Below are 11,998 nucleotides of genomic sequence, written 5' to 3'. Positions count from 1 at the left end.
ATCAGAGAGGTATTACGGTATTGTAAACAACATGTGAACCTTCTAATGATGCACCGATTAAACCGGTTTAATCCCAAGGGGGAAATTCATTTGTTTTTGTGCACATACAAAAGTAACGGGCGCCCAACGGAGCTATTCAATTGTTATTGCGGTGGGCGTGACTTTCGCAGGAAGCCATTACTTGCTTACACGCTTGTCGCAGCCAAATGCACAGTGTTTAGCCGCGTAAAGCATCTAAACTATTGGGCGCTCTGCCAAAACGGCCAACTTTTCGCACATTTCTGACACCCATTACTTTGTCGCGCAAAAAAAAAAAATTTAATGCCCCCCCAAGTGTACATGTACAAACAGTATAGGAACCTTCCTCGTTAAATAGTCAGATCTGACAAGCTAAGAGAAGACCATCACCTTGATCACTTTTCAATCTGAGATATATCAGTGAAGATTAGACATCGTAGTACAGCTTCTCACAGAGAGTATCGGGACTATAAAAAGTAGTCTTATATTAGAATATGCTCAGTGGGATAGCTGTAGTGCCAGTATTAATATCATTGTGATGGATATCTCTCCGTTTGATAATAGTAAAAAAAAAAAAAAAAAAAAAATTGGCACTCGATAAAGCCCTTTAAGATTGACATGACTTTGCTCCACTAAATAGCCATCCCTACAGACATACATTGCACCTGCAACACTATTGTACGAAGGGGGCCAGGCAGACTCCGCTAAAGTACAGCAAAGGCTGGTCACATAAAACGGAATACATTTTGGCCACTATACAGAAGCATATATTTGCAGGTGCAAGTTACAAACTGATATTGATGATCAGCAGCTACATCTGACTAACCGAATGCATCTAAAAACCTCACATTTATGCTAGATTAACATTGCTGATTATTACTGTGAAATTAGGGATTACCTGTCGGCTTTTAAAAGTTGAAGGAGGCGTTTTCTCTTTGAGCAGTACACATTAATAAATATATCAAACATCCTTACATTTTTTTTACTGTAGTCTTATTTGAATTTTATTTTACATGATCCTGGCAACTTTATCAGTTATTAAGTACCCTGTCAGGCCAGGAAAGCACAAAATCCACTTAAATTTTACCCAGTTGGCAATAGGAATATAAGGAGCCGGTTGTATGAATAAAGTTTTGTTTCATATAGATGCATTTGACATTACATCTATGGGCGGAATTCAATTGATTTCGCGGCCCGCATCTCCCGTCTAAAGTGACAGATCGCGGGCCGCTATGCAATTGTGCCAGCTTTTCACGCTGATCGCGCCCATAGAGGTCAGGTTTAGCCGCGTAAAGCAGCTAAACCCGACCAAAGTGCTGGGCGCGATCGCGAAAAGTGATGTTTGGGCGCCCAAACATGTCACTTTTCGCACATTTCAGCTCTCATCCCCCAGGGGCTGCGAGCTGAAATGTAGCGCTTGGCAGCTGATCGCGCCCGACATGAGCAAGAATAGAATAGCTCCATCGGGCGCGATAGGGGATGAAAAGAATTTAATTCCGCCCTTTGAGTGAGTGAGAGAGCGAGAAATTTTCTGAGGAAAATAACATTTTATTCTGTGGTGCCCTCTGCTGGTTGATCTATTAGTTGCACAAGTTAAACCTTTTATACAATTCTACAAATAAAAAATTGCATGCACTGCATTTACACACAGTAAAATGGATAAGCCCAGTGAGCGAAGAAAAAAAATGATTAAAACAGAAACCTGTTAGGAGCAGAGCAATGACAAGGAACATTAATAGTGAATGGAACACTGTCTGCATGTCGACACTCACTATGTCCAAAATGTCGGCATGACAATGCTGGTGCCCAGATACCAAAACAGGTGTAATGCTGCTGAAAGCATTGTAACTGTGCAGGTCATACAACTTTAAAGCTACCAATAAGCGGCATGTTAGAGTACCCAGTGAGTGAGCCATTTCATAAGCTGGTTTTCATATGATTAAATACTCCTAAAGGCTTCTTACCCATTGTCCTAGGTGAATGTCTGTCATGACTACCAAACTCCACTGGAAACACTTTCCCCTGGCAGCGTGATATGGCCGGTCACACAATTACATGAACACAAAATAAATATAAAAACCCTGAATGGACACAATAACATCCAACTGCATTTTCATACAAAACACCCATGGTCACATTTTGCAATGCTGCATTTAATAAAAAGGACCCCTTTACTAGAATCTGTGAATTTAATGTGAACCAGTGGAAACTATACAGAAATAAAGACGTAGCACTACATAATGTATACGTTTCAATAGTTTGGATATCGACAGTAAAAAATGAATATAATGTCCTAAAATAATTTTATTTAAAATTGTGCCTGAACAGCAAGCAATGTAACAAAAATAAATGTTAAATAAGTTATAAAAGATATCTAGATATAAACAAGTTAATGTATATACATATATAACATGTTGGGTCATTTATCACAAAAGGCTTCTATCTAAAGCAGTCCAGATGCAAAATAGTGGCAATAAGTGCAACAGTTGCAATATGTTGGTTGTTTTGCAGTAATTTATGCCTTCATTTACAGCAAGGAACCAAGCTACAAGAATTGTAAAAATACAAAAATAAAACCTGGATTTAAAACTTGATGAAATTGGACCAGATCGATCTCAGAGCCTTTTCAGATTGCGCTTGCTCTGGGCACTTCCGGGGAGTGTGTCCTTTTTATGAACTCGCTTTACCGACCCACCACCGCATTCCTTAGAGCCGTGAAAAGTGCACAAGCAAAGAACACAGAAGTCAAAGCCACAGTCCTTCCTGCTACACTTGCCTCGCTTCTTCAGTGGCTGGTATTTTGCCGGGTACTGGCACTGTGGACAGGGTTTTAAAGCTTCATCTGTGAATAATGTTTTAGCAATCTGCAGAACAAACAATATTTTACTCCATAAACATCGTGAAGTCATACTTCTGTACACCGACATTAGGAAAAAAAAAAAAACACTGTTTGTGGAAAAATTCACCATATTTGTTAACTTACACATTTGCTCAACATGTTAAATTACCCCATATATTTCAAAGGAGGGGACAAAACAGAAAGATGCTAAAATTAATTTGTGCACAGATACAAAAAACAAAACAAAAATACAGGAATATCAAGAAAGCAAAATACATATTCAAGAATACATTGAAGATTTTATTCAGCCTGATAGACTGGGACATGGTTTACTGTTGTGGGAATGCCACCCAAGAGAGTCAGTAATGTTACCTGATAATTCCTTTTCTTCAAAGTATTCCATGGCAACCTATACAATGGGTTCATTCTTTCCCAAGTCATAGACAGTTATGTATACAAACACACAGAGCCAGATGCTATAAAATGATGCTCCTCTTCCAAAGTCTGATTAACTTTCCAAGCAGCCTATGAAAAATATAGAAATCTAAAGTATGGGTGGGAAACCTGGGCTGCCATGGAGTACTTAGAAGAAAATGAAATATCAGGCACCATAATTCGCAGTTTTCTCCTTCGGTACTTCATGACAGACCTTACAATGGAATGTAACCAATCAATACAATAGAGAGGGTGGTTAGCATTGGGCCTGATTCTGAGGGACTTCATGGGTGCAATGGCGAATTGTAGCATACAGCACATGCGAGTATAACTCCTTCTTGCGAATGTCCATCATCTTCCAAGTGGAATGGATTGCATGCAATGGTTCTGACTTGTGGGAGTTTCATGGGTGTGTAGCTAAAGCTCCATGCGATTAATGCCGCATACACACTACACGATGGTGGTGGTGGTGGTGGGGGGGTCATGCTGCATTCAGCAGCATGGCATCGCTCACAATATCCCCAGATTGGGCTACTTGTACAGCAGACTGGGGGCATCGTAAACGATCAGCAGGAGCACGCATCGCTGGTTGTTTTTCATATACACACTGGCCGGTAGGGTGAACGATTGAAAGCTAACATTATCGTTCAAAATAATCGTCAAGTGTGTATGCGGCTTAAGAAATAGGTCTGAGGATGATTAGAGAGGATAATAGAGAATGTATCTAAAGCCATGGCCAGATATATATGGAGGGGCGCTGAAGAGGGCTATGAAGGTGAACGGTTTATAAATGAACCTGGTCATATATGGAGAGTCAGTGAGGGATTAACAGTGGTGTAGTAGTGAGAGAAAGATTAATCTTGTATAGATAGAAGTGGGGAAGGCCAGCGAGAAGGAAGTTGCAGTAAACTAGGCAGGGGAACACGAGAGAGAGTGGATGAGAGTTTTGTCAGGATTGGGCAGATTTTAGTAATGCTAAGGAGGAGGAGCCAGGGTAGGCCGAGGGACTGGAATGGTGCGTACACACTAGACGATATGCTCCCTGAGCAATATCGTCTAGTGTGTCCCCGGCAGGGTGTGCTCAATGTCGTTCATGACATTGAGCACACCCGCTGAACGATATCATTAACGATATCGTTCAGCGCCGGGCTCTCTCCCCCATTCCCCAACATGCAGCAACCTGACGACATCGTCAGGTGGGCCTGCATGTTATCCCGATGAACGATGATGACGAACGACCCGCGGGAACGCGCGTCGTCGTTATCGTTCATCGTTTTTGTGTAAAAAATGGACGATAAAGTGGACGACTGAACGATAACGATATCGTTCAGTCGTCCACTTTAATTGCCCAGTGTGTACGCACCATAAGAGAGTGCTGAAGCTGAGAGAGTATGGAGATGCCAAGACAGCAGGACTATGGTAACAGAAGAGATTTTGTCTACTGTTAGGGAGACCATGAAAGGATTAGTTATTCCAGTGGCAGGGGATGACAATGAACTCCATTTTGTCATGCGATAGAATAAATGTATGGAGAGTAGTACATGTATTGCTCTTTGCAAAAAATATCTGAATGTTCACTAAAGTGTCAGCTTCTTCTGTACCTTTAAAAAGGTAAAGACTAGTCTTGCAAAAACTGAGAAACAGGCCAACTGAAAAGAGGTAAAGTATTTCATCATGCACCAGGAGATATAGTTTTTTAAAGCACCCCATTATATTTATTGGCTTAAACCAGCTCTCTGGACTTAAGCATGGTCCAGTCCACACTGTCAGAATATCCCTTTGTGTTAAAATGAATGGCCTCAAATGCTACATTGCTAAAGCCAGCGACACTAAACCCTGAAGAAAGTGTTGCTGATTTAACAGATCCTAAGTTAGTGGAAAACACATGACAAAAATAAAAGTTAAATGTTTCCAGGTAATTCTAGTGGCACCAAACTATCCAAGAGGGTTGTGGTATACTGAGAATGCCCATGTACTACAACCTGTCTTTAGGCCAAGCAGAAACATTGCTACCAGAGGGAACAGGTGAATTGAATTACATTTCCACAAAAGTCATAGCATCTATAAAACATGACTGCAAACTCCTTGTCCTTTAGCAGGGTTGCTCCACCTTACGGTTCAACAGAGATTCCATCATAACCCCATCTGGCTGACACCATTTTTCCACAAACTGCTGAAACACTGGATGTAGGGACCACTCCCCAACATGCCTGAGAAAGTCTGCACTCCTGGAATGAATACCGCGGAGACTGCTGGTATATTTTTTCTGCCCAACATATAATCTGTGCTTCCTTCATCACAAGGGAACTCTTGCAGACTCCCTATTGGTTGATGTATGTCACCATTGTGGCATTATCTGACCGAATTTTTAAGGTCTTGAGGGTATATAATCGGGAAGCCGGCTGCCTTAATACCGGCAGTCGGCTTCCCGACTGTCACATCCGGGCGAGGGATGAAATGCCGGGCGTCTAGATGTAGACACCTGACATTTCCCCGACGCCAGGCGCCGTGAGGACAGCCGCGGGGTTGGGGGAAGGGTTAGGTTTAGGGCACCCGGGGGGGGGGAGCTTAGGGTTAGGCACTTACAGGGGGGATTAGGGTTAGGCACCCCTAAGGAGGGTTAGGGGGTTAGGTTAGGTAGTACTTACCTATCCATGATCAGGATTTCCAGCGCTGTCGGGCTTCTGCCGTTGTCGGCCAGGCGCTTCTGGGAATCGAACCATACGGCCGGCGGTATTTCATACCGATTCCGTCTTGAGGATGCCCACTGACTAGAGCATATAAAAAGCCAGTCTCACTTTTAGTACATTAGTAGGGAGTCTTGATTCCTCTAGAGATTGAAATTGACACACTTTAGAGTGAAATTTTGCAGTACTAAAGGTTGGCATCCACGGTCATAACGGTCCAGTCCGTATAGCAAAGGGGTGACCCTTATTGAGGTTGTCAACTCTAAGCTACCAAAAGGAGCAAATGACTCTGAAGACAGTCTGATGAACTGTCTGGTCAAGTGAGCTCTGTCTTGAACGCCCTCAAGTGGGGCTGTGTACGGGATTCCGACGGTCAGGACATAGTCCGTATACCAACAGTGGCATCCCGACAGAATTTGGCAAGTAGGATTACCCTTACCCACCTTTTCCGCAGCCTAACCCTAACCCTCTCCAGCAGCCCAACTCTAACCCTCCCCCCAGCAGCCTAACCCTATCCTTCCCCTCCCGCAGCCTAACCCTAACCCTCCACCTAGTGTCTAACCCTCACAGTCAGGATGTCAACGGTTGGGATTTTGGAGGCGGGATTCACACTGCTGTCAGGATTTCAGCTCCGGGATTCTAACAGCCGTCATTCTGACCGTCAGTATGCAGACTACATCCCCTCTAGTGTAATGGTGCAAATGACAGCACCTCAAAAAGGTCAAGACCATCTTCCTTTAAGCCTTCATGCAAAATAGAACAGACATCCGTATGACATCAAATATACAATTTATTAGTCCATGTAATGAGATTATCTGGTCTTCCAGCAAGAACATCTTCTATTACCAGCTAGGTATTTCATTGAATTTTTGGAAGCTGATGAACCACCCACGGGATGAAGGTCTAGGCTGCTCCTGACAAATGTGCTTTGAGCAAGGTTGGAGACACCTCAATGATCAACAGATCGTCCAAGTAAAGGATTATTGTCAAACAATTGTCATTCAGATTAGCTTCCATAACTGCCATTATCTTCGTGAACACCCTCAGCAGTGTTGAGAGGTGGGAAAACATGACCCAAAATTGTAAATTAGCCTGAACTCTGAAGGCACTGGTATCTTCCCAAATCAAAATATGCACTCTTGATATCAATGTATACATGCAGTTATGACAGATCTCAGACTTCCTGCTAAACAGCGACAAGGCATGGGGACCTCATTATCCTAAATGTTAAGAGCCTGCTGCTCTGCCAGCACCAAATAATCTACACGCTGCAACCTAGAAGAAACTTCTGCAACTTCTTTTTCCTTAAAATTCTGAGTCAGACCCCTCCCATGAATGAAGGGCAGCCATGCTTTGGCACTTACAAGAGCTAGCTGTAGAAATTGACTCTAAAATCCTCCCTATCCCTTAACTAGTCATTGTAGCTTATTATCAAGACTGAATCCCAGCTGACTCTTCTGGTTGCATTGCTACGGGGCCTGAAAAACCCTAGCTTTGTGACCCTTTCCCAAGGTTGTAGTGGGGGAAATTGAAAGTACAATATCCTCACTTGTCTTCCTCAAACAGCCCAGAGAGGTTACAGACACCTATCCTCGAATTGCTGCAAATAGCCCCATTTAACGCGCCACAGACTTTGACAAAACACGAAGTACACTATAAGCAAATTAAAGATGAAAAATTGAGGAAAATGTAGAAGAATGGAGTAAAAATTACACAATCTAGGGTGAAAAGGCAATACAAGTAAACTGCACGACATTATTATTATTAACGGTTGCTTATATAGCGTAGCATATTCCGTTGCGCTTTACAAATGGAAAGAACATTAATAGAACCAAACTGGACAGACAAAGATAAAAGGGACAGACAAAGATAAAAAGGGCCCTGCTCGCAAGCTTACAATCTATAGGGAAATAGGTGTTGATACACAAGGATAGGTGCTACATATTGCAAATTGGTCCAGCCAGATTGCAGAGGTTATTGGTGGGCTGTATGATCAAGTAACACAGGAAAGATGACCTAGGGTCAGGAGAATGTGAAATTGAAGAAAGAGAAAATATGTGAGGCCAAGTGTAGACTGTAAGAAGGGATGTAATTAGATAGTGAAGCTATGACGGTTATGTGGGCGGTTCTGGAATCTGATAAGCTTGTCTGAAGAGGTGAGTTTTCAGGGAATGCTTGAATGTTTGGAGACTAGCGGAAAGTCTTATTGTGCGTGGGAGGGCATTCCACAGAGTGGGTGAAGCCCGAAAAAAGTCCTATAACCGTGAATGGGAACAAGTAATGCGTGTGGATGAGAGACGCAGATCTTGTGCAGAGCAGAGATGTTTGTGTGGCTGGAGGCTGGCCACACGTGAATCAAGGGGGCCACTGCACTGAAGGGGCCAACCCCCCATGCTGCGGCACTATTTTTAAAAAGAGACAATAGGCACCATCTTTGAAATAGGTTACCGGCGCTGTGTTTTTATGTTGCCGCGGCCCGGACCCTCTCCAGCGGCCGCGGCAATGTGTAAACCCCTGGTGTGCTGGGGGTAGGGGTCAACGGCCATGAAGGAACCCAGCAGAGCCGGGTTTAGTACTCCACGCTGGGGACTGGGAGCTTAGCTCCCGCTGCTCAGCTACACAGCAAGGTTGCAGTGCTGTGAACAGACTGCCTGGAACCGGGAGCCAAGTTCCCGGCGCTCCAGGGCAGCAGGAAGCCGCTGCAGCGGTGGCAAGTTTACCAGACTGCAGGGCTAGGTGGCCGCACACTGGGGGATTGGGAGAGCCCGCTCTCCACAACCCCAGTGCAGGGAGCAGCATCTGCAGCCCGGACTGAGACCCATGGCTGCGGACTTAGATGGCAGCTGGGGGAGCAGCTTGTGCTGCAGAGTGCTGGGGACCGGGAGAGTAGCTCCCGGTGCCGCCAGCACTGGTATAGCAAAACCCACCACTGGGCATAGTAATTGAACACACATGGGTTTAAATAAAAATGTATTAAAACATATTTCTGTGCAGCGCAGAGGTATATAAGCCTGTTGCAGGGCACCGGCTTGGTGTAATATTTGAATGTTGTGTATGTAAGATGTGCATGTATGTATATTCAATGTATGCATTTTAAGTGTAATTAAAAGTGCACTTTCCTTGATTTCTCTGGACGGCTAGGGGATCTAGAGTCCTCAGTGGGCTGCTGGATCCCCCAGCCTCTTCCAGAAAAATAAAATGTCCTCCTATGCAGCCTCATGCCAGGAGTGGTATGAGGAGGTGCATAGGAAGCTGGCTAATGCAACCAGCTAATTGTGGTCAGGGAGCTCCAAAAGGGCTTCCCCTCCATAGCCAGGAAACCCTGCCCGGGTACCCAGCTTGCCCACCTCTGGAGCTCAGATTCAGGCAGAGGTGACAGGCTTGGTCCCTTAGCAGATTCCTGGAAGTACGTTTTGGAGGGAAACTTCCCCCAGCCCTAGACGAGCAGACTCCTGGGTGGCGACTAAAACACCAGGTAGGCTCGGGCACAGGGGAGTGACCACTCCCCACTGTCCAAAGGGGACAATGTTAAAACGTGCATGTGGCCAGCACATGCACTCAAGGCGATTGGTTGGAAACCATAGGGCGTACTTACCCCCTGTGGTAATGTGTATTGAAGTGGCATAAAAGAAGGCTGCGTGCCTGGTAAAATTGTACATCCTTTTAGATCTTTTGAAGTACAAGACAGCTGTTAAGATTCTTGTATGATAAGGGAAGGTCTTTTTCAAGACTGTAAGCAATAAACATCTTTGCCTGACTACAATTGCATCTGAATCCTGCGACCAACAGAATTGCGCAAAATGCTATACCATTCTCCGGCTGTTCTGGATTGAGCCAAGCGTCTCCAAAGCTCAAGCCCTCTGTCAGCTACCACGCAGAGCCTGGTCCATTGCGAGGGATCAGGAGAAAGCAGCAGACACCAATCAGGAGGTGTGGCCATAGTTAGTCGACGAATTTGCAGCAGAAGCGGTTCCAGGTGCCGGAGGTAGGCGCTTGAGTACATAAGAAGCGGTTCCAAGCGCCGACGGAAGGAGCTTTGTGGTGGCAGCATCATTACACGCCCACGGCGCAGTGGATGGAGTCAACAACAAGCGGGAATCCCTGATACCCCAAGTCCCAGTGGGGATCAAAACCCCAATCTGTGATCGGGAGTCGGGCTGAGACCGTCCGGTCACAGTTGGGTTGGAAGATATTTTGGGATAAGCGAAGAGATGTATATGCTGCATTAAGTATAGATTGTAGTAGTGAGAGCTTGTTTTTGGGAAGACCAGTAAGGAGACTATTGCAATAGTCAATGTGGGAAATAATGAGTGCATGGATTAGTTTTTGTCAGTGTCTTGTGTAAGAGAAGGTCAAATTTTAGCTATGTTTTTTAGATGTATGCAACATGATTTTGAGACAGATTAAATGTGGGGAACAAAGGACAGTTCAGAGTCAAGGATGACACCTAGGCAGCGGGCTTGTGTGGTGGGGTTGATTGCCAAGTTGTCAGTGATAGAAATATCAGGTTGGTAACTACTATTGGCCAGTGGAAATATGATTAATTCTGTCTAGGATATATTAAGTTTGAGGTGGTGAGATGCCATCCAAGATGAAATGGCAGAGACATTCAGTGACACGGACCTGCACAGATGGTGACAAATCTGGGGAGGATAGGTAGATTTGAGTATCGTCCGCGTACAGATGATCCTGAAAACCAAAAGAGCTGATTAGTTTGCCAAGAGAGGTGGTATAGATTGAGAAAAGCAGAGGCCCTAAAACTGAGCATTGCGGTACTCCAACTTATAGAGGTAGCGAAGAGGTGACAGACTCAGAACAGCAAACAGTGAAAGAGCGATCAGATAGGTAGGACAAGAACCAAGAAAGGGCTGTGTCTTGAAGACCTAGGGATTGTAGTGTTTGTATCAGTAGAGAGTGGTCAACAGTGTCAAAGGCAACAGAGAGATATAGAAGAATAAGAAGTGAGTAATGGCCTTTAGCCTTTGCAGTGACCAGATCATTTACTGCCTTGGTCAGTGCTTTCTCTGTGGAGTGTTGGGAACAAAAGCCTGACTGAAGTAGATGCAATAAGTTGTGCAAGTTAAGAAAGTGTGAGGCGAGCGAAGGCAAGCCTCTCCAGTAGCTTGGAGGGGCATGGGAGATAGGACGGTAATTTGAGAGCGTTAGGGTCAGAATTGTAAATTATAATTTTTTTCAAAATGGGAGTAATTATTGCATGCTTGAACAGTGATGGAAAGATACCAGTAGAGAAAGATTACAGATTTTAGTTAAGGTTGGAATTAGCACAGGGGACAGAGCTTTACTAATTTGTGAGGGTATAGGATCCAGGGGAGAGGAAGTAGAGTAGGAGTATGAGAAGAGTGTAGATACTTCATCTTCATTTGTGGGATCAAATGAAGAGAATGTGCCAGTGGGTTCCGGTAGGTAATTGAGCAGGTCACTGGCTGAGAAAGAGCCCACAGTTTCATTTTGGATATTATCAATCTTGTCCTTGAAATAGGAAGCAAAATCTTGTGCACTTATAGTAGCAGGTGGGAGGGAGGGGTAAGAAGTGATTAAAATATATTAAAAAGTCACCATAGGTAGATGGTCTTATATGTGAGGAAGTCAATTGGATTACGAGATTTACACCACTGACGTTCTACTTTACTTGAGCGGTTTTTTTAGGAGTCTTGTTAATTTGGAATGCCACGGTTGACGTCTAAGTCTATGTGGAGTGTGATGGGTAGCTGGAGCCACTTCATCAAGGACTATATGTAGGGTCTGGTTCAGGTGTCTCAGAAGAAGTTAACTTAGAATTTGTTGAGTAATTGTTGCAGAGAGGTGGCTAGTTGTTGAAAATTAATAGCATTAATATATCTGCAGGTTTTAGGAGGCTTGGTTGATTTGATTGACAGAGGTTGAGGTAATAGAGGAGAGTGTGCAGGTGAACAGGTTGTGATCTGAGAGAGGGAAAGGAGTGTTTGTGAATTCAGAAACTGAGCATAGTCTCGTGAATACAAGATCAAGGCAGTGGCCA

General features: G+C 44.2%; 1 protein-coding gene across 3 annotated transcripts in view; it reads right to left on the bottom strand.

The window, feature by feature from the left end:
* Positions 1-1,587: 1,587 nt before the first annotated feature.
* Positions 1,588-11,998, bottom strand: part of FBXO43 (F-box protein 43) — a 49,125-nt gene continuing 38,714 nt past the window's right edge. For all 3 annotated transcript variants that reach the window (XM_088442606.1, XM_088442607.1, XM_088442605.1), the window contains exon 5: positions 1,588-2,882. In XM_088442606.1, coding sequence (XP_088298732.1) covers positions 2,634-2,882 — 249 coding nt within the window. In that variant the 3' untranslated portion in view covers positions 1,588-2,633. The remainder of the gene's footprint in view (positions 2,883-11,998) is intronic.

Source organism: Taudactylus pleione, unplaced genomic scaffold (genome assembly GCF_031769625.1).
Source record: "Taudactylus pleione unplaced genomic scaffold, aTauple2 ptg000314l, whole genome shotgun sequence".
NCBI classification, from domain to species: domain Eukaryota; kingdom Metazoa; phylum Chordata; class Amphibia; order Anura; family Myobatrachidae; genus Taudactylus; species Taudactylus pleione.
Note: the sequence above shows the minus strand (reverse complement) of the source record. Positions and strands in the feature narration are given on the sequence as shown.